A 22466-nucleotide genomic window follows, 5' to 3' on the forward strand; every position below is an offset into this window, starting at 1 on the left:
TGGATTTCAATGTTAGAAAGAATGGAGGAAAACTGAATAAATAAAAAAACGATATGAGGCCACAAATAAAGTGAAATGACAGACAATGATGCCAGAATGAGATCACAAAGTCACGGATGAAACTAAAGAAAAGGAAGACGAATGACACGATGGCCATGATCAAATCCAGACAGAGAAGACGCTCACCCTTCTGTACACAATGATGGACTGAGGGTGAGGAAGAAGGCATGTGATTGGCTAGGCCCAAATGCCCTCCTCATCGTCCTATCGGTTAGTTCAGTCCAGCCGCAGCGTGAGTTCAGAAACAGGAAGTTAGTTTAGCAAAAAAGGGAAACTTAACAGAGATATAGAGAGTGCAGAACAAGTAATAGTGCTAAAAAATGGTTAACTTTAATTAGTAAATTTGAAAAGAAATAAGCTAACATCCAACAGCCCTAAAATGGCAATATGACTTGCTGGAAAGTCTTTCATTCAAATATTATTAAAGAAAATAAAGATTTCACTGGTTTGGCCAAGGCACACCGTCCGGGGCAGTTATCTTACCTGGTCTGGGGAGGGTTTGTGATTGTTGGGCTGCTCTGAGTTTGGGGATGAAACCTTCAAATGATCGTCCTCATAGTTGTCCGCCATCAGCTTCATCCTGTTCTGCGTCTGCAGAGACAAAAATAATATATCTCATTAGAAACATCCATCCATTCGCTTATCCTTTTTCAGGGTCGCGGGGGGCGCTGGAGCCTATCCCAGCTATCATAGGGCGAGAGGCAGGGTACGCCCTGGACAGGTCGCCAGTCTGTCGCAGGGCTAACATACAGGGACAGACAACCATTCGCACTCACATTCACACCTAGTGGCAATTTGGGTTATCCAATTAACCTATCCCCACAAGCTGCATGTCTTTGGACAGTTGGAGGAAGCTGGAGTACCCGGAGAGAACCCACGCAAACAAGGGAAGAACATGCAAACTCCACACAGAAAGACCCCAGCCTGATGTTGGAATTGAACTCAGGACCTTCTTGCTGTGCGGCAACAGTGCTAACCACCGTGCCACCGTGCTGCCCCTCATTAGAAACATGTTTTTGTTTTTAGGTGGAATTTAGCACGATCATCATTATGACATTCGTGTTTTAGACAGAGCATAAACCAGTGTGTGTACGTGTGTGCGTGAAGTTAATTTGGACAGGAGTAGATTTTTGAGTGACTGCCATAAAAAGCCAGAAAAAGTGTGCATATGTGTGTGTTTTTGTGCGCAAGAGGAAAACAGTAACAGAGGGCTTCCCAACTGTCCATTTGTATTTGAGTTTCAAAAACTGGGTTGGTTCATCTTGCACATTTCAGACTGCAAACACACACAACCATCATGCAACCAGTTGTGTAGCTTGTTAACCGGCGCAGAAAAATAACAGGCTTGTTAAGTTGCCACTTGAGGGGAGATCCATAAAGACTTAGACAAATATTAGACTGTACACATACAAAGGCCTCCAAAACACTTTCATCTCGTCCTCCTCCGTATCTTGCTCTTTCTTTCCTCCATTCTCATTTCTCCTGTCTTTACTCTGCAATCGTCTTTTTGCTCCTCGGATTACTGTCACATTCTCCACCCCCCCTTTCCGTCTTCTCTCCTCGTCTTGCTGCTCCATCTGTTTCACATGTTATAGTTATACTTCAGGTTTTACAGTAGGCCTGCAAAGTGTGAGGGGTGAGAGATGAAAAGCAAGAGATGGAGTCAGTATAAATCTGTAAGTCTTGTATACTCTAAATCCCCTTAGCCTCACACTGAGCCCTGCAAGGAACAGGAGCTTAAGCAGGACAGACTGAGGTTTTGTGTGTGTGTATGTATATATATATATGTGTGTGTGTGTGTGTGTTTGACAAAAAGTAAAAAAAAAAAAAAAATACGTGGAGACCAAGTTTTATATGCATTTGTTTGAAAGCTAAATGAAAGACTGCACTTTTAGGAGTGTGCATGTGAGCAAAACGATCACGCGTCTGACAGTGTGTTACACTTGGTGAGTATCTGGAACTGTACAAACGAGCCCATGCCGCACTTAAAAACACCTATAAAGCAAACTCGCAGAGCAGACAGTTTATCTCCACACCACACAAGTTTGAAGATAAACACGCGCAGAGCTGTAAAGTCACCTTTATTAGTATCTGACCGCAACTTCCACCTGCCCTCCCCCGCAACCGTCGTTACACAAATTATTTTTTTTTTTATCCTGTTGTTGTAACATATGGGAAGTTCATATGCACCAGACACTGGCTTGGGAAACACAAATTTAATGAAATTAAAAGAGCAAGTAAGACTTGATCCGGACTGTACAATACACACACGTGATAGTTGCCTGCAAAAATATATAAATACATATATCACTCCCATTTCACTTTATGTACATATGTAAAATTGTGCATTTTTTTATTTGTACACTATTTTTTTCATTTATTTATTCCAATTATTATCTCTAATTCACTTTTTCTTGCTGACCCTTGTGTTGCTGTAACGTGTGAATTTCCCCAGTGTGGGATTAATAAAGCCGGTGTCTTTGTTTGTTTCTATGTTCTTCTGAATAAAACCTTAGATAGGTTCAAAAGTGCCGTAGATTCACAACCTAAAAGCATACACACCCAACGTGGGGCTCGAACCCACAACCCTGAGATTAAGAGTCTCATGCTCTACTGACTGAGCTAGCTGGGCTATAAAGCCCTGGTCACCATTACAGGAAGATTCCTTTTATACATCATATGCTTTATTTAAACCATGAGGTTTAAATAAAGACCCTCTTCATTTTCAACACAGCTGTAATTGCGCAATTATCTCAAACATGGGCTTGACATAGCAGCAACACCCTGGAGCCTACCAACTGAGCTTGTTGGCCGTCTTAGGTAAGCATCTCTGAGGTGGACTGTGTCACACTAAAAGATGGAGGAAGAGGTCTCGTGTGTGGAGTCTTACGGTTAATTTCTAGAAATATGCCTACATGACTTATGCCAGGAGTTTTCCTCAAAGATGAAAATAGATAATAATAACCCAAAACCCCAGGTTCATATGGAGCACGTGACATAAAGCTGAACAGACAGATGTGCCTCTGTCCTTAGGAAAGTTTATTTCATAAAGGTTGAGAGATCGTAAGTAAACATACATTAAAAACATTTGCTCCAACACTTGCAAAAAAGGCTCTGGGATCTGGAAAGCAAGAAACAAAAAGGAGGAAAGACAGTTAAGAAGAGGATAAGCTGTGTCAAGAGGGTGCCTGATTTCTGATCTCTTTAGTATCTTCTGTCCTACCTTTCTGTAAAAACACTTTATCTGTGTCCTGTCCTCTTTCTCCTCATCCTAGAGCTTTCTGTATCAAAATAATCCCCAGTTCCTCCCACTCTTCCTGTCTTCATCCCTCACCTCTGTCATACATAATACTTTTGAAGATTAAGTCTTTTTACCCAAGTACCTAACGCACTCCTTTCTGTAGTTATCTAAGCTCACTTTGCACTGATTTTAAGTGTCTTTTCCCATCTATAAACACAGTATTTCATTTTTTCCTGCCTCATTCTCTCATTTTGAGCTCTATAACTTGATTTGATCTGTGGCCAATTCCAGCTTGTGTTTGTTTCCTTCCTTCTGCTTGCAACATGTCCTCTTTCTCTCTTCTTGTTTTCCTGTCTAGTCCACTATTTCGAGTTCATTTTGTTTATTTTTTCCTACAGTTGTCCTCATTTTAATTGTCCTTGAAAGGTAGACTGATCCATTAAAAAAACCCAAACACTTTTTGAGTTGTTTGAGAAGACCTGTTGGTACAAATATTATAGCTTCTTAAAAAACAAACATGTATTTCTTTTGTTTCACTTTACTAAAGAAGAATCATTTAACAAGTTTGTTAACTTCAGGGGGAAAAAATGAACATGACACAGAAGCCAAAAACTGCAGTTCCTTGAAGAGCCACTTGAGGCTGGCTCCAAAAGCAAGTCAATCCCAATAGATTGACTTTGGTACCTTAAATACTGATATTAAATGCTGCAGAAATAAACATGTTTACAGGTTGCTACAAAATGAATTTGGTCTTTAAAGATAAACAAAAGTCTTTGTTCTTTTTTAATCGCAATTTAAGGCATGAAGTGGATCGCCTGAGCATATTTGTGCCTTTTGGCACATTATTAATCAGGGCTCTAGAGTGCGACCAATTTGGTCGCAAATGCGACCAAATTTTTCCGTGGTGCGACTAAAGAAAAACATTTGGTCGCACCGGTGCGACCAACTGTTACCAACACTTGGTCGCACCTGTTTGGGTAACAAAAAAAAAATCTCTGCAACTCCGTGTGGTCAACAACAGACACACATTATGCCCCTATCGTGGACTAAACCAATCAGAGATAGTCAGGGGCGGGACCTCTCTGATTGGCCGTGGTCCAGTGGAAAGTGCAGGTAGAAGAGGGAGGTGAGTAGCTTTAATAAGGCGATATCAATTCATTAACGGATTCCACACAAAGACGTAAACACAGAGCGACCCGACGCATCAGAATCAGCTTTGTCTTTCTCGGCTTTCTCACCGGACGGCCCGCAGACGGACACGCTGTCGGAGCTTAGCGATTCTGATGCGTCGGGTCGCTCTGTGTTTACGTCTTTTTGCGCTGATTCTGAGCTGCAGGTTTTGTCTCTCCAACCAAAATTCGCCGAGCCAGCAGCAAAAGAAGCAGCAAACTACGCTTCACATTTGATCAATGTCGTCATGAATTCCCTCTGATTTTTGCTGTTTTGCTTCCCCACGATAAAAATTACACTTCCTACACAGCTCCCTGTGTGTACTTCAAGAACAGTTTCCCGTCTCAAATCTGTTTTCTGGATTATTCATTCGCTTATTACCCACCAGTCTACCGTTGTTTACAGCGCTGTCTTTTTCTTTTTTCATGTAAATGACGTCCGACAAGAAAGCCTAATTTCTGCTGTTCCATACTGAAGAAATTTAAACTTCTTAAAATTATGCAAAATTGCAGAATATTGCAGAATATTTTTAAGGTTATCTGTTATAAAAAGCCAGACCAGGAAAATCTCCTTCATGTTTTTCTGTGTTTTATTGTCAGTTACTTTGACACAAAGGCATCTACTGTGATGTTCACAATTCTGATGAAGTCTCACAAGTGTCAGTACTGATAAATGATCAGAATTATAATATTTCTGACTGTCTGAGGCTAAATTGAATCGAATCAGGACTTTGAGAACCGGAATCGAATGGATTATAGAAATCAGTGATGATACCCAGCCCTAGTGAGCAGCCTAGGCCTGACAGAAGTGGATGTAGCTGTGGGTAATAAGAAAAGATGAAAAGAACTATTGATAACTTTTGTGTTAAGTTAAGGCCTGATCTGTCTGAAATTCATAGCCAGCTCTGACACGGTGCCATCAATCTTTGAATGCTGAAAAAGCAGCAGTGTATCCAGAAAACACACTTCATGCTGCAATAAATGCACTGCCCAAGTGTCCCCTCTCCCCACTGCCTTTCAGCAGCATGCAGCAGCAAACAGGTCGTCAGGCAAAGATGATGATTAAGTTTAACATTTTCTACAATATTGACAAAGCACTTTAAGCACAAGATTGTTAGTTAATAATTTAGAAATGAATATTGTCTGTATGGACTTCCCCCCAAAGAAGGTGCACATGTAAAACTGCGGTGTTAAGCGAAGCGGTTGAAAAATTTGAGTGCGCCTAACTTTTGTGCCGGTACGCCTAACTTTTGTGCCGGTACGCCTAAATTTTTTAAGTTAGGCGTACCGGTGCGCCCATGTCAAAAAGTTAGTCTAGAGCCCTGTTAATGCAACAATATGACAAATAGTATGAGTTACAGTGTGGTTAATTGTACAAACAGCCCCATCCTATTACATTCGTACCTTACTTATTTACATTGATACTCTTAAGCAAGTCTTCATGTCTATGTGAAGCAGCTTTCTAATTAATCTGAAAGTGCAGTGTTCTGCCGTCTCGTCCAATTGTGGTAATTCTGTTTCTAAAAGCTTTTAAAAATGACTATGGCCAAAATTCTAAAAAGAAGATTTTTATTAGTCTTTAGTAAAAATCTGTCTTTAAATGATGGAAAATCTTGAGAGCAACATGCAAAAGGAAAAAAAGAACATCCTAAAAATGAAGCTGATGCAAATCGGTGAGGTGGAAAGACAAAGAAGAAAGTATGGCTGAAGAAGTGTCCTCATTTTCCACTTTGGCCTTTCTTTACATTTCTCCTCTTTCGCTAACTGTCAGGAATGCTGACTTCAGCTCATTTGTTCTTGTGCCAACTCTCTTTCTCACTTAATCTAATCATCACACCATTATTTCACTCCTCCTCCCTCAAGCTTCTCTACGTCTTCTTCCCTCCCCTCCGCTTCTCCCCCACACATCCTTCATACAGCTCGGCTGTAACTCGCTAACAATCGAAAGAATGAGAAACAAATGAAAACGGAATGAAGTGAGGGGGTGGGGGGGCTGCTGAGCCACGCTTGGAAGAAAATTATTTCATTACGATAACACTCTGGGGAACATTACATGAGATTATTGTTTCGCCTTTCTCTCCGGTGGCAATAGAAGCGCCTTTGTAGATATCTGTGCAATTATCAACAATGAAAAGTTGCTGAGTCATGGTTTGACAAGAACTATTTCATCATGATAAGAAATTAGATTACTCTTAACCCATTTTATATCAAGAAAAGAAAATTGTTAATAAGTGGAAAAATACAAATGATAATGAATCGTGTTTGAGCTGAGTGCTGTGGAGATTATTTCATTGCAGTAAGTCTCGGCGGTGTTATAAATTTGATTAGATCCACATTTTTTCACTTGCCAGTAACACGGAAGGTAATCTTAACTACAAACAAGAAGTGATGAAGAGTTTAGTGGGAAAACAGAGCATGAACACTATGAACTGTGATTCAGAAAAGAAGAACAGGGGCGTTATACTATTAAAGATGTTTTTAGTTCACAAATAAAATGGAGATAATTTAATTTGCAAAACCAAAATAGGAAATCTAGAATGTCAGGAAATATGTTCTAAGAATGCAAATATTTGTTGTGTAAAAAATAATTTATGTAAAGATTTAAAGATTAAAGATTTATTTAAATATGTTTTGACCCTTTATGGACCACATTATGGATGCGGACAGATCTCATTCAGGTCAGCTGGAAATACAATATCATCACACGATGAGCCAAAGTCTTAAAAATGTCCATATTACAGCCACAGAGGTGTGGACCGAGGACCATAGCCACACATACATCCCTAACCTGTAACTGTTAAACATGTGTCTGCTACAAGGAGAGATCCTGCTACATTCCTCACTTCCACCCTCTTCTTTCTATTGTACCATTCATAAAATATTACAAATATTATATTTTCTTTGCTTTTGAAATTGAGTGTGTGGCACAGATGGAGTTCACAGAGAAACCAAGGACACTGCAAGATAATATGACAGTGACGTGTCAAGGTAGCCACACCAACTGCTTTTTCCTCAATTTGCTACAAGCTGGACCATAATTTACAAAATGAACACTATGGTGTGTTGGATAAGACCTCAAAATAGCAACTAAAGCCATAAATGATAAATGGACTGATTCTTATACAACACCTTTCTACTCCAGCACCCAAAGCATTTTATACTACATGTCTCATTCACACAAGCACTTTTTTCTTGTGTACTTCCTTTTCCTGTACTGTGGGATTCTGTATCTTGCCCAGGGATACTTTGGGACATAGACTGGAGCAATCAGGGATCAAATCAACAACCTTGCAATTACCAGATGACCTGAAGTATGCTAGAAAGGTGTCCATGGAGGTCAAAAATGAGGTGAGAAGCATGGTAACTTTTTACTTTTAGATAGATTCAGTCTATGGTATAAATGTGGTCACTGCTGGCTTCGGAAAATCAAGATGGCGACAGCCATAAAATGCAAAGTAGAGCCTCCAAAGATGTGACGTTAAAAGAAAGGGTGACTGCATCTTTCATATGCAGTCTATGCATTTAACACATAATATGTGTCAGGACAAATTAGTTGTTAATATTTGGACTGCAAGGTACAGGATCCATGAATACCAGTGATTTCCTGTAAATTCATCAGACATTTACCATTGCATTGCATTTCTCACATTGGCACAGGTGTTTTTTTGTGCTAGGCAGGCAAGACCAATCCAGTTGTATCATATATTTGGGTTGTCACATGCACTTACGGCATGTATGTTGAGAAATGTTTAGGGCTTCAGCAGATGTGTGAAAACTGCTTTAGAGGGAAGAGGAAGGAGACTGTGGGATACACAGGAGAGTGAGGAGAGCTGAAGATACCTTGATCTACAGCCTCCTGCAGCTGGGGGTCAAAGGTTAACATGCAGGAAAAGCTTTCAGGGACACAGGTGCGTTTTAACGTATGCAGTATAAGCGCAACAAATACAAATCTTCTTTGCTTGTATTCACTGGTTTATTAGTCTGTTCTGACTAAATGTGCTTACAATCGCCATATCATTACTACACAGCATTAATACATTGCAATGGATAAACTGAAATAGTTTCAATCTATAATAAATCTCATATTAGATACGGGAAGATCAATTCTACATGTCTGTTACTACTCTGCTCCACAAACAGCTCCATGGCACGAGAAATGTAATTCTCTGAATTTAACCTGCTCTGTAGTGGGGTCTGACAGCTCTGCGGCATAGGTTACTGTGCTGTGTGAACCCAAATTCAGACCAGACTGGAAACAGTATTTAAGCACTCCATCAAAAAACACCCCAACTCTGACCTGTGACTCACTGAAGAGTGGTCGTCGTCAAAAAACACATCAGAGAACTTCAAAAACGTTTTCAAACAACTTTTCTAACACACGCATAAGTGAACCGCACTCATGAAACTGCAAAGCCAGAGTATTAACCCAAAGTTAGCTTGCTAACTGAAGCACTACCTGCCACATGAGGCCTTACGACAACCAGAGTTTACTCTTCATCAAAAAACTTAGACTCAGTTTTAATTTTATGCTATCACTCTGCCTCTGTCCACTTGTCAGTTAACTTATAAGCATCTAAAAGTCGATCCGTGACACAAGAAAATGCTACATAAGCCTCAGCTTACTTGATAACATTGCAAACAGATGCATGCGTACACACAGGAATACTGAGGAAGTCTCCGCTGTGATCCATCACTGGAGACTGAACATTATGGCTCTACAGAGAGAATGGGAGCGAGAGAGAGTGAGAGACTTGGAGCTGTGCAAAACTTTACACACCCTTGCATGCATGCGCACACTCATAGCAGCAGACAGTTGAGTCTCTGTGTTGTCAGTAACCACCTTCGAGACCCTGAAGTGTCATAAATGACTTCAAATAGAACGCGGAGACGGAGACGAGATGGAGGGATGAGGAAGGAAAAAAGAGAGAGGGTGATGACTGTTACTCTGACTTCATTTGACACTACTTTCTAACACCTTGCACTTCTCTCTTAAACATCTATTCAAACACTGTGGCGTGCAAATGTTGCTTTTCTTTTGCATAGCCAATGCTTGTCTTTTTGAAACCTCGGAGCTTCCATACATTAAGTCAACTTTTGGCAACACTGAACACGAAAGCCTTGTGATAGCACATGTATTCTAGTGGTCTTTATGACAAGTTAATCTGAACCATGGGATTTTAAAGTGAATGTAAAGCTCTACGATTTCTGCTAAGTTATGATTTACCATGTGTCATTATCATATCTGCATGTCTGGTGTGCACTGTGCTTATGAGATTGCTGATTACACACAGGGTATGCATAGATAATACATTTTTATATGATCTATACGAGTTTAACAGACTGTTCCACCAGTGAAAGTTACATGTCGTGCAACTATCAAATTTAAAAAGAAAACTTGGATGGTATTTCTGTAGGGTTTCTGTAGGGTTGTCTCGGATGTATTGGCAGTAATTGAGCAAAACATAAAATGGAAAGCCTGGTTGGATAGTGCAACAGATAACAAAGGTCAAAGGTCAAGTGAAAAAAAAAATTAAATGTAGAAAAACAGAAATACTTTCAAAAACAGGAGAGAAGGAAAAAAGTTAGAAAGGGATTCCCTGTACAGTAATTTTCCCATTTTTTCACACTTCCATGTATAATTTAACAGCTGAATTTTGTTAAGGTCAGTCCTGGGGTTGTTATTATGTATAATGTATGAAACGTAACACCTTTAGTATTTGAGTTCTTCCACAAAGCTGACAGCAAAGTTGGTGAAAACTAATCCCAAATGTACTTGACAGAAAACATCTGTTCGACTGTAATTATGAAAGGGCTTGTGAATGATGCTACAAGCCTGACAGTTAAGCCTGACAGTCTCTGCTTTTATTAGCTGCTAAAAATCAAGCTTTGGCTGTGATAGAAGTAGACTCATCTTGAGCATCATAACTCTGTGTTTGGAGTTATTTGCTACTAGCTGTGTGTTTTAGCAAGTTCCTTTGTCAATGTGAAGCATGTTTTCTATTGATTTGGACTCCACACTTTGTTGCCCCTGGTCTCTGCTCCTATTTGTGATATTCATGTACAGTATCTCATGACCTAGCCAGAGTGAGTCGGGTGTCCATTATGGAAACCTCAGAATAGTATCCTTGCTTTTTGCAGACGATGTGGTTCTGTTGGTTTCACTGGCGCGTAATCTTCAGCATGCAATGGAGTGGTTTGCAGCTAAGTGTGAAACAGCCTGAATGAAAGACAGCACCTCCAAGTCTGAGGCCATGGTTCTTTGCCAGGAAGTGCTGGAGTGCTCTGGCTCCCTTTGGTTTGAGGGAATAACTGTCCCAAGCGAATGCTTTCAAATATCAAGAATCTTAATCAGGAGGTGGAACATGAGGTGGATTGTTGTGGCATTAGAAGGAGCACAGGCGTTGGACTGGACTGGTAGTAAAGAGATAAGCCAAAATCTATCCATCCATCCATCCATCCATCCATCTTCTTCCGCGTATCCGGGGCCAGGTTTCAATGTGGAGGAGCAGCGGCTCTACTCTGAGCCCCTCCCGGATGGCCGAACTTCCACCCTATCTCTAAGGCAGAGGCCAGCCACCCTTCGGAGGAAGCCCATTTCTGCCGCTTGTACCCGTGATCTCGTTCTTTCGGTCACTACCCACAGCTCATGACCATAGGTCAGGGTAGAGACGTAGATCGACCAGTAAATTGAGAGCTGCACTTTTACACTCAGCTCTCTCTTCACCACAATAGACCAGTACAGCGTCCGCATCACTGCAGCCGCAGCACGAATCCGACTGTCGACCCAAATATACTCATTCATACATTGCTTTTTACAGAACTTTGATCTAATATTCTGACACTCTTAATTAATGTATTAATGTATCGAGGGCAAAATGAAGAATTTTGTAGACACATGGGATTAGTAGACACCCCTGAGCCACAGCTGTCTCGTCAGAGATCCGGTTAGGGTGCCTCCTGGGCACCGACCTTTGGAGGATTTACAGGCAGACCCAACTGAGGGGACATCCAGAACTTCCTGAAGAGACTTTATATGTTTTCTGACCTTGTGGAATAAGAAATATGCTTCTTAGCCACTGTCTACCACAACCTTCCTTGGTAGAAGGATGGCTTATGGTTTATGGCTTATCGTAAACAAAAGTTAAGGTGTATATTAATTTAATACTGAAAGTTATCTACATTTACTACTGTGACATTAAACTTAAGCTCCACTAAAAAGTATAGAGCACCTCATCGTATACTTCGTTGGTTAAGCAAGTTAATAAAAGTAATATCACATCCAGAGAAATGATGAGACATACAGAGGAGAGAACAGTAAAGAAGAAATCCACCAAACTCCCAGTAGGCTCATTCACTAAGGAGTTGGTTATTTCAAAAGACCCACGAGAACCTTAACTGCGTTATGGAGTGTGTGTGTGTGGGAGTGTGTGTGTATGAATAGACCTCTGTGTGGAACCACAGAGGCATTTGGTCATGTTTATATCCTTGTTTTTGGCCTGAGGGAATGTGTACACATTGGTGTGAGCATTTGTGTGCTTGAACTTATTAACATCTAACCGTGCCAGTGAGGTGACATGCAAGGTTTTGTGTGTGTTAGTGTGCATGTGTCTGCGGACAGAACATTTACATAAATACCAGTTCATAAGAAAATGTTGTCACCAGAACTCTGCTGAAGTTCAGAACTCTGTGTGTGCATGTGGTGAGAGTAGGAGTGGTAGGTTAATCCTAAATTTACCCTTTGTGGTTGGAGTGCTGTGGTTACATCTGGACTAAGTTTCTCTCTGCCAGCCTTGTTTTTCTTTGCTACTCTTGTCACTGTCACCTCACCTGTGTTCCCCCTGCTTTTATTTACACTTTTTTTTTCCAGATTTGGAACCTGCATTCCTCTCAAAAAGCTTTCCTGGTTTTTCCTTGGATGTCAGTGTTTGAGTCTTACCTGCTGTTTGAGCTGTTGAACCAGACTATCCTTCTCCCTCTTCAGAGCTGCGACCTCTTCCTGGGTTTTCTTCTTCTTGGACGAGGAGAGCTCCAGCAGGGCGATATTGGCGTCTTTCTCACTTATCGCTGCCAGTAGTGCCTCTTGCCTGCGCAGAGACCAATCATGATTAGTAAAGCATTCATTTTTATTAAGATTACATCAAAAGAAAGGAAAACTGTTGCTTCACACGCATTCATAAAAGCATTTAATAATGCTCCTCGCCATAAAAAATATTATGAAATAATTTTTCACTAAGAATGTTTCAGGAGTAGTCCAGCTCCTGGTCTAGTTGTGGTGTAGACAACACTGAAAAGTTACAATGACATTACTTAAAGTTGAAACTATCTGTGGATAATCTAGTGTTCGACACAAGATGCCTCTTTGTGTCAACACAGACTAAAGCCCAGTCTTTTCCACCTTTTTCTGTTTGAATGTAGAATTTGCAGGGATAGATCACCTTAAACTCTGAACCAGTACAATTATAACCAACTGCATGGTTGTAGACTAATTTGGGTGAAGCAACCCTTTAATTTTATGGAGAACCCATGATGTGTCAACCAGAAGAGCGCACTCATCTTAACGCACTTAAGCTCTATATTATGAAAAAACACAAAGACTCTTGATGGTGACTATGATGCAGAGTATGCAAACAAGAGTTTTACAGTATTGTTGCTTAGACTCACCAAATACCAGATGCTCATTAATGCAAATATCTAATCAACCAATCATATGACAGCAACTCTGTGCATTTAGGCATGCAGACACGGTCGACACGACCTGCTGTTCAAACCAACCATCAGAATGGGGAATGAAGGTGATCGAAGTGACTTTGTATGGAGTTTCAGTTCAATCAGGAACTCAAATAACCACTTGTTGCAATCAAGGTATGTTGAAGAGCATCAACACATCGAAGCTTAAAGCAGATGGGCTACAGCAGCAGGGGACCACACACTGAATGCATCATTTAGGCACTGGAGCCTACTTGAGTGTTGTTGCTGACCATGTCTATCCCTTTATGACCACAGTGTACCCATCTTCCATCAGAATAATGAACCACATCACAAGCTCATATAATCTCAAACTGGTTTCTTAAAAATGACAGTGAGTTCTCAAATGACCCACACAGCCACCAAGTCATAGTCCAATAGAGCACCTTTGAGATGTGGTGGAATGGGAGATTATTGGTCTGGACCATTAAATGGTCTGGTTCCTATATAGCGATTTACGTAACTTGCTTCATTCACAAATTCATAGAAGGACTTTTTTCCTATGCTTTTTCAACGTAACTGCTTTCTATCTAACATTCATATACATTCATACTCTCATAGATGCATCAGTGTTTCCAGCACTTTGCTGAATCTATGCCACAAAGATTTTAGGCACTTGTGGAGGTAAAAGGGTGCCTAACAAACAATATGTTCCTTACAAAGCGCCAAGTGAGTCTACTTCCCATTGGTTCTCATCTGATATGTCTTTATTTTATTCATCTAACTTTTTGCACTTTTTGAATGGCTCTTTCTGCATAAACAGTTATATAATAAGAAGATAAGTGACAATGATGAAAAACTTTGCAAAAAGGGACAAGCATGAAAGTGCATATTTTCTAACTTGGTTGTAAACAAAAAACTCCCAACCCCCCAGTAGGGCTGGGCGATATGGCCTAAAATCCATATCGCGATATAATTTGAAGCACGTGCGGTAACGATATATATCGCGATATATTCTTTTCTTCTGTATAACGTATTTTCCACACTATAAGGCACACTTAAAATCCTTTAATTTTCTCAAAAATCGAGAGTGTGCCTTATGTATGAATTCTGGTTGTGCTTACTGACCTCGAACCGATTTGGGCGTGCAGTAATCTGTTAGAAATGTTTTAGTACAACTTTGGTAAGCGGCACTGCTTGATGGATTGTCAAAGCATTACGGCTGCCGTAGTGAGGAGCTTCCTGGAGTAATCCGGGTCCAAAACTCCGTCCCCTTCGGGTCCCAAATTCAAATGAATACTGAGAGTTAAAAACGGTCTAAATTCTTTCATCTTTAATAAAATCATCAGCGTTGCTGCTTTACCAAGTGTAACAATTAAGTTTAACATACAGGCATCCATGAAAACAGAATTTTTTTAATTTAACGGAGTTACAAGTTAACAGGAAGTTAGCTCGCTAGTTTCCACCTAAACATGACATACCATGTTCTGACTGAGAGATTTTTGAAACCAATTAAAACGTACAGCTCTGCTACCACTTCCAACATAAATGAAGACAGAAAACTAAACAGCAGTGGCGTTTGCAAGGTTACTGAAGTTGGGCTAGCTGGTATATAATGTTGTGCTACGTGATTGCTAGCGACACAGCTATGTTAGCATAACATTAGCACAGTGAAGCTGGAGGATGAACGCCAACTTTTTTTTCCACTCGATAAAAGTTAACGTGAGAGATTCTGTATGGACAAATGCAATCGCATAACAGGATGCTATACACGGGCCAAACTTCAGTCAGGAGAACTGAGATTATTCATCCACAATACAAGGTTAGTTATTAATATACTGCAACAATATGGGAATAGAACATCTGCGAGAGAATTCAACATTAATGAATCAATGTTACGGAAGTGGAGGAAGCGCAGTGTTTGGCTTTCCCCATATTTCAAAAGTGCTTCATCTCTTTGCTATGACTGTCGCCCGGCATAATTTGAAGATGATAATGGTTGTAGCCGCTGCGATGCTTTCGACCAAAACAGGTGCAGCTTGATGACATCATCAACATGCGCTATCGCGATAGAGCGGTATAGTCAAAATCTCTATCGTTGGCCAAATTTATATCGTTTCTATCGTATATCGTTTATATCACCCACCCCTACCCCCCAGTATTCCAAGAAGGGCTAAGAGCACATTTGATATTATCTGCAATTAGCAATTATGTAAAAATGTATTTACAAGTCTCTATATGCCTCTCTCTCCATTTCCATACCATTCTCTAGTCCCTGTCTCCATCTCCAGCCATTTTGACTCCGTCTATCTTTCCCTCCTGCCTGGATGATCATGTCGACAGATAGATAGCATTCCATGTGGTCGAGAAGCACCAAGCCACATCCCATTCATCCCATCAGCCACAGATTGGACAGAACCACATTCAAGGACACCCAACGTTAAGAATTCTCAAAATTATATCTGTTTTCAGTCTAAATCGCTGCTGTTTTTTCCACAATCCCATAATGATCCTATAAAGACTTGCCACACACAATCAAACAAGCACATGAACACAAAAAATGCAACTTTGCAAAAAAAAAAAAGTGGAACATATTCACTTTTCCAAATCTTTTTGCAAAAGTGTCTTTTTGCAAATACAGTTTTAAGACATTTAAATGTTAAAGTAAACTCAAAAAGAAGAAACCGGAATGCATCAACAACTCACGAATTAGGCAAAAAATGTCAAGAGTTTCGACATATTAGACTTGAAGTGAAATTGGTAATTGGTCTGCACAAATGAAAATGTTTGATAGAAGCAAAATGGAGGAAATGTAAAGATCAATTACAACCACGGCAATATAGTTATGGACAGATACCTGAATAAGAGCATATCCTTGTGATCAAAGTGATCCGATAGCGGTCTGAAGGGGGACAAACTCTTAGCTGACACCAAGTTTTCTGGGGGATGTGCTAGAAAACGGCAGCTCCAGCTTTTTCCAGATTCCACAGGGCACCTTTAGTGGTCTTATAGAGTCCATCGTTTAGCAGTTCAGAGCTTTTTTGGCAACACGTGAAAAAGTAACAGTATATTTGGCAGAGGTGTTCATAATGTTTGAGCCAAAACGCAGAAATCCACACTGATGCAGACAGAGGTATAATTTATTAGCATTTTTTAGATTCCATTTCTGAGCGCTTTTTCTCTTTACTCAACACGCAATTAAACCCTCCCTCTCTCCCTGTCACATACACACAGAGAGATACAGCGGTGCAACAAGGAATGCAGTGATGAGGGTGTCTAAATGAAGACAGATTACATGTTTAGACTGTGTGAAGACCCACAGATTCTTCGGTCAACCTCATGGACCAAACTGTCAGTGTACAAATGTCCTATCATGCATCTAAACTGACAGGGGAAGCTGGGACATGGGTTGGTAGATTAATTTCCTGGCCAAATTAGTTGCTGTCAGGTATCCCAGTGTTTAATAATAAAATGAGTTATTCGAATTTTTTTTTTTTTTTTTTACTGATAGAGTGAGGGAGGGAGGGAGATCGAAGACCTACAGGTGAAGATCGAACACTACAAACTAGGGACAAATATCATTTGGATATGTTTGATGCCTTAATTATTTGCAGCATATTTACTGATAATAATAAGTAAAAATGTCATTTGCATGTATTAGTGTTTCATTTTATCTTATGAGCCATGAGAAGACCTGCTGATATTAGAAATAACTAAAATTCTTATTATGATATGAAATTTAAAATAAAGAGCAATCAGTGAACTATATGAGATCGATACTTCACTCTTTTCACTCTGTTGTATATAGCATTTGTATTCTATTTTTATCCTATTGTATATTTTATTCTATTTTATTCTACTGTATATAGTATTCTATTTTTATTCTATTCTGTACAGTTGTGTACTGTATTTATTCTTATTTTATTTTATTCTAATTGTCCTTCATAACTTTTGCACTGTCCACTTCCTGCTGTGACAAAACAAATTTCCCACGTGTGGGACTAATAAAGGTTATCTTATCTTATCTTATCTTATCTTATCTTATCTTATCTTACTTAGCCCCATTTATGCCAGTTATACATTAACTTATTGCTTTTCTTTATCCTCCTAAGACCCGAACTCTTTCATGGCATGCATTTTTAATTTCTCTTTGCTATTTTGGCTGACTGGGACCTGATGAATGTAAAAACAAAGAATTATATAATGATTTTTTTTTTTTTACCTCATTTTTGTTCCTGAGAAAAATTAGATCCACATATGAGGACACTCGCTTTATATTTCGATAGAATAGTGGCAGTATAACGTCCTCGTAAGTGTATATATTAGGCCCTTGTAGAGCAATATTTAGTATTTTGGTCTAGACAACCCAAAATGTGATGTCCACATATGTGGACGCCAGGTCCTAGGAGTTTAAGGTTTTTATACCACACTACGCATCATGCAATCAAAAAAATAAGCGTCTTTAACTGTATGAAATACTTTTCCTCGCTATTACTAAGAATGGTCTTTTTCTTCTTCTGTGAGCCAATCAATTAAATACTTTTTATACAAACATTAGCACATGGACTTTTTCATTCCAGACTGTGAGACACTGGAACGGTCTCACAGTCTTTCCCCTTTCCTTTTATACAAACACCGGTACACAGATTCTGACTCACACGTATGCAGAGAGGCTAATGGAACATTACTCTTGTTAAAGCTAACAGTGCGTCTAGTTTTATACCATATCTGAGAGTTACCTGCCAGCACAAGGCGCTTATAAACCCCTGGTGATAAAATGATATTTATTCCAGATGCACTTGTCTCATTTTGGGCCTCTCTGTGGCTCTCCCTTCTTCTCCGTCTGACACACACACACACACACACACACACACACACACACACACACACACACACACACACACAGAAACACACTCTCTATGCTTGACATTCCCAGCTAAACACATGCTTATGACAACTGATGGTTGTGGCTACTGCTATTGCTATGTAATTGTTAAAGACAACTGTTTCGAGTGCAGCACTCTTTTGCCGAATCTTTGGATAATTCTACTGTGAAAGGGCCCTTAAAACATAGTATGCTCTTGCCACTGTTGGCAATCTGTCCTTATCATTAAAAATAACAAAGACAACGGAGCCAGCACTTTGTGGGTAGGAAAGGGCCCCAGTGGACGTGCAGCCTTAGATCTGTAACTCCCCTTTCAAGTCTTTCCTATCTGAAGCAACAGGATGAAGGAAGGTCTACTAACAAAGAATAATATCTTGTTAAAGAGGTTAGTTCTCTCATACTGTAAGTTTTCCATTTTGGAATACACCTTTTGGATTAAATCCTGTGGTAATTTTACACTAAACGTCTCAGTGACTACTTGACGTTGTGTTGGCAGTAGTGTATATATACACACGGTATCTGTCATAGGATTTTGTGTTGATGAGCTCTTTTCTCTGTCTGTTAAGCCAACAAAAGCACTGTATCAGTAAAACACATTCCTTGTTATTTATTCCAATATCACTGCTGTGATGGTGCAGTGGGTGAACCAAAAAAGATTTGCCATTGAAATAACATCATATATAACATGATGATGAGACAACTTAACAATATTCTCACAGCCAGATTCCTGAAAGATTATTGTTGGATGGAATAAGCTCCATCCCATAATTCATTAGCTTGCTGAAGCACCTTAACAGGCCAAGCTTTGGACAGCTGGCCTCTCATTTGACACAACTGAGAATACTTTGGAATACAGAGGAGTTCATAGCTGAGTGACTGCAAGGTGCCCAAACAAGCCTAAATCATCACCCGTCCACCACCACGCTTGACAGTTAGTATCAAGTGTTTGTGCTGATACACTATGTTTGGTATTTGCTAAATGTGATGCTGTGCATTATGGCCAGTCATCTGCACTTTGGTCACATCTGTCCAAAGAACATTGTTCCAGAAGTTCTCTGGTGTGTAAACTCTTTAAAGTGAAGGGTTTTAGAGTGAAGATCTCTTGGAAACTTTCTAAGCATATTTGTTCATTCTTTTCTTTAATTGTACAGTTATGAACTTCAACATTTAACATGCTAACTGAGTCTGAGATGTAGCTTTTGGGTTTTTCTGCAGTTCGTCTGAGCATTGCACGGTCTGACCTTGGGGTGAATTTGCTGGGACGTCCACTCCTGCCATTGTATTAATACACTCCTAAATGCTCCAGATCAGCAAACTGCCAAAACGAATGCTTGTATAGAGGTGCTGGCATTTGCTGTTAATTGATTAATGAAGTGCATTTGATTAGGAGCACCTGGCTGTTACTTAGATTCTTAAATTCCTAGCAGTAAAGGTGTATTTTTCACAAGTCTGGTTAGAGTCCCATGATTACTTTCTTTTCCACATGAGATGAGAAACACTGAAAAACACTAAAAACTATTGCAATGATAAGTTTACTGAGTTGTCATTGTAAATTCACACATACTGGTCCACCTGCCTGTTTTTCCCCCACATCCTATCACCAGACAAGGGACCAGATTTACTAAGCAGAAAAAAATGAGGGTGAGACTGTAACTGGAAACAAAAAAAGCACAGATTTCATTGGAAAGTTCTGGGGCTCATCTACTAATGTGCAAAATGATGATACAGCTTGGAACTTGTACTCGGACAAATATAACGTAGGAGCTGTTTTTATGTTTTCTTGGGGAAAAAAACATGACAGCGCAGACCACAGAGAGGCAGAAGAATGAGATGTTTTCTGTGGTAGAAATTGCAGGTGTCAGTGGAGGAAGTAAATAGCAACTGCTGTTAAAAAAAAAAAACCCTCATAATTGCAATGTCCATTCTGCTCACAGAAGGAATATCTGAAATTCACTGAGGTCAGTGAGGGCAAGGTAAATGGAGTCTACAGGGGAATGTGTATTCCATTGAGGAAATTTATAAGACAGCATGAACAGCAAGGAGATGCACAAAGTAGATGTCACATTTATAGAATACCATAAACCTGAATCTGACTGGTAGCATACATTTGCTCTACTTCTGTGTTTTCTTATTGTTTTTTCTTTTACACCATCAGGAATGGTGTACACACACATACACTTACACACTTTATCAATATTTCTTACTGCAGATGATGACGTATGATTCACCTAAATCCCCTCTCCCCAGATTTAGCCTGAAACTCTCACAAACACAAGCCACAAAAATAACTTCTGTCCACACCTTTCCATCACTACCTTTTCACTCTGTAAATCCCGACAGTAGCTTTCAGTGCCAAAGAGCTTTGGTCTAGTCCAGGAACTGATTTACTGTCTTCTCAAAAAACATTTGCCAGTGGTGACTTCAATATAATTTTATGTGTAAATTTATGGTCATGGAAAATAAATCATGGTTAAAGTTAGAGACATATAACAATGGGAAAAAATTAAATACATGATATATGCAAGACAGGCTGGAGTAGGAAAATATATTTATTACTCCAACAACTGCAGCTGCGTGATGGCATGCAGGCTTTGCAACCAGATTGAGGTTGCTTGTGACAATGACCACCACCCTTATCCACCACCTTGCTATACTGGGCAGCCTTCTTATCATAAAGGGATGTAAACTGTTGGGAATTGTCAACTATCGGTGTAATTCATTGGCCAGGAAATGCTGACTAAAGATTTCAGTCCTACAGACAGTCCATATGTATTCATTTAAGCTTTTTACAAGTTATTAACAAGTTTCCATTAAAAATTTCTCTCACTTATTCTCTATCAGTACTCCCCACCCACACTGCAGCTCTCGTTTCCATCATTTCTTTTCCCCCATCCTTCACCACTCGTGTTATCTCTCTGTCTGTAAAGAAGACTGGAGGAATTCTTTCCGTCATTTGGCGGTCGTGTGCCATGATGTCATCGCTGTGGCGACAAGGCAGACAGTAAGCAGATATACACAAATGCACCAGGCACCTGACCCCAACCCCAACACACACACAAACACACACAGAGGCTCTCTCCTTTCTAAAACCACTTAAGGCCCCTCACTTTATCACAAACCCTAATGCCTGGTCTTAGATCACTCACATTTTTCTACACACACACACTAAAGCAGCTTCCCCTGTACGCTGCATTATCTCTTCATGCTGTTGCCCTTTAATGCAATCTGCCATGTGTATATGTGTGTTTGTGCCTATACTACTGCATTGGTATTTTGTGTAAGGGTGTATGTGCATGCTCACAGGCTCTCTGTGTGTATTCAAAGCCTTATTCCTTGCATTAGTGTCTATATGACTGAAGTGTGTGTATGTGTGTGTGCCCCTGTGTCTGTAAAGTAGATTCAGTGCAGTGTGATACTGGCCAGTCTCTTTCAAAGACAAACACAGAGCTATTTTAGAAATAATCCCCGTTCTCTGTTCTCTGTTTCCGACTGAGCAAAAAAGCTCTCCATTGTTTTCTGTGACACCGTCTGCTCTGGTTACCCTCGAGGCTGCTTGCGGGACGCCAGAGTTGACTCGTTAACCCCTGTATTACGCGGTGCGTGTCAAGCACTGTGATGGGACGTTTTCTTTAAAAAAAACCCCAATATTCATGAATTGTTAAGACTTTTTAATCGCACTTAAACTTTGATATAGTTTGTTTTTTCTCCCCCTGGTGCATAGTACTCCCCGCAAAACCAGCTCAACCCCTACTTGACCAGTGTTGAGAAATAAGTGAGTTTCGAGGTAAGCAAAAACAGCAAATTCACTTAGCTGGCGACTGGGGATTTGGAAAAATATGTTAATTATACTCTATAATCACGTTAACCATCAGTGCTTTGGTTTCTTTTTAAACAAAAGCAGACAGGAAAGTTTTGAAAACAGCGAAACAAAGAAAATCAAACTCATTCCAATCTCCACAAACTGAGATAATTCTTATTATTTATAGAATTTATGTAGCAGTTAAAGGACACTGTGTCTGCTCTCCATTAACCCTGTAGATCTGCCCGTGCCACTTCTGAGCTGCTTCACCAGAAGATGAAAGAGGTTAGAGAATTACAAATTTGTGAGCTGGTTTCTGTTTTATAGGTTGAAGAGATGCCTTAAAATATATCCAACTGCATTGCATAGAACTGAGCTTTTTTTTGTTTTTTTTGTCTAACCAACCAATAAGATGAATCGATCAGGCCAAAGGAACCAATTTAGATGCTCCAGATAAACTAGAGCAAAAGCTTGCAAAGTCGACAGCATCGCTATGAAACTTCAACTTCTTACTTCAGCTTCGATACAAATTTGTCTGGGGAAAAAGAAATATATGATCAATCCTTTATCAGGTGTTCTTTTTCTCAAATTTTCTTTATTTTGTTCTATGTATCAGGGCATAAAATG

General features: G+C 39.8%; 1 protein-coding gene and 1 non-coding gene across 13 annotated transcripts in view; both read right to left on the bottom strand.

The window, feature by feature from the left end:
- LOC134646592 (ELKS/Rab6-interacting/CAST family member 1-like) overlaps nt 1-22466 on the bottom strand; it is a 159453-nt gene that overhangs the window by 32502 nt on the left and 104485 nt on the right. For 8 of the 12 annotated variants that reach the window (XM_063500406.1, XM_063500407.1, XM_063500408.1 and 5 more), the window contains 2 exons: nt 12407-12554; nt 544-651 (listed from right to left, as the gene is read on the bottom strand). In XM_063500406.1, the coding sequence (XP_063356476.1) occupies nt 544-651; nt 12407-12554 (256 nt within the window). Of the gene's footprint in view, nt 1-186; nt 265-543; nt 652-12406; nt 12555-22466 lie in introns of all 12 variants that reach the window. The other 4 variants (XR_010096770.1, XR_010096769.1, XR_010096768.1 and 1 more) reach the window with 1 other exon arrangement.
- On the bottom strand, nt 2620-2692 carry trnak-cuu (transfer RNA lysine (anticodon CUU)). Its single transcript has one exon. It is a non-coding gene; the product is annotated as a tRNA-Lys (tRNA).

This window comes from Pelmatolapia mariae, linkage group LG17 (genome assembly GCF_036321145.2).
Source record: "Pelmatolapia mariae isolate MD_Pm_ZW linkage group LG17, Pm_UMD_F_2, whole genome shotgun sequence".
NCBI classification, from domain to species: domain Eukaryota; kingdom Metazoa; phylum Chordata; class Actinopteri; order Cichliformes; family Cichlidae; genus Pelmatolapia; species Pelmatolapia mariae.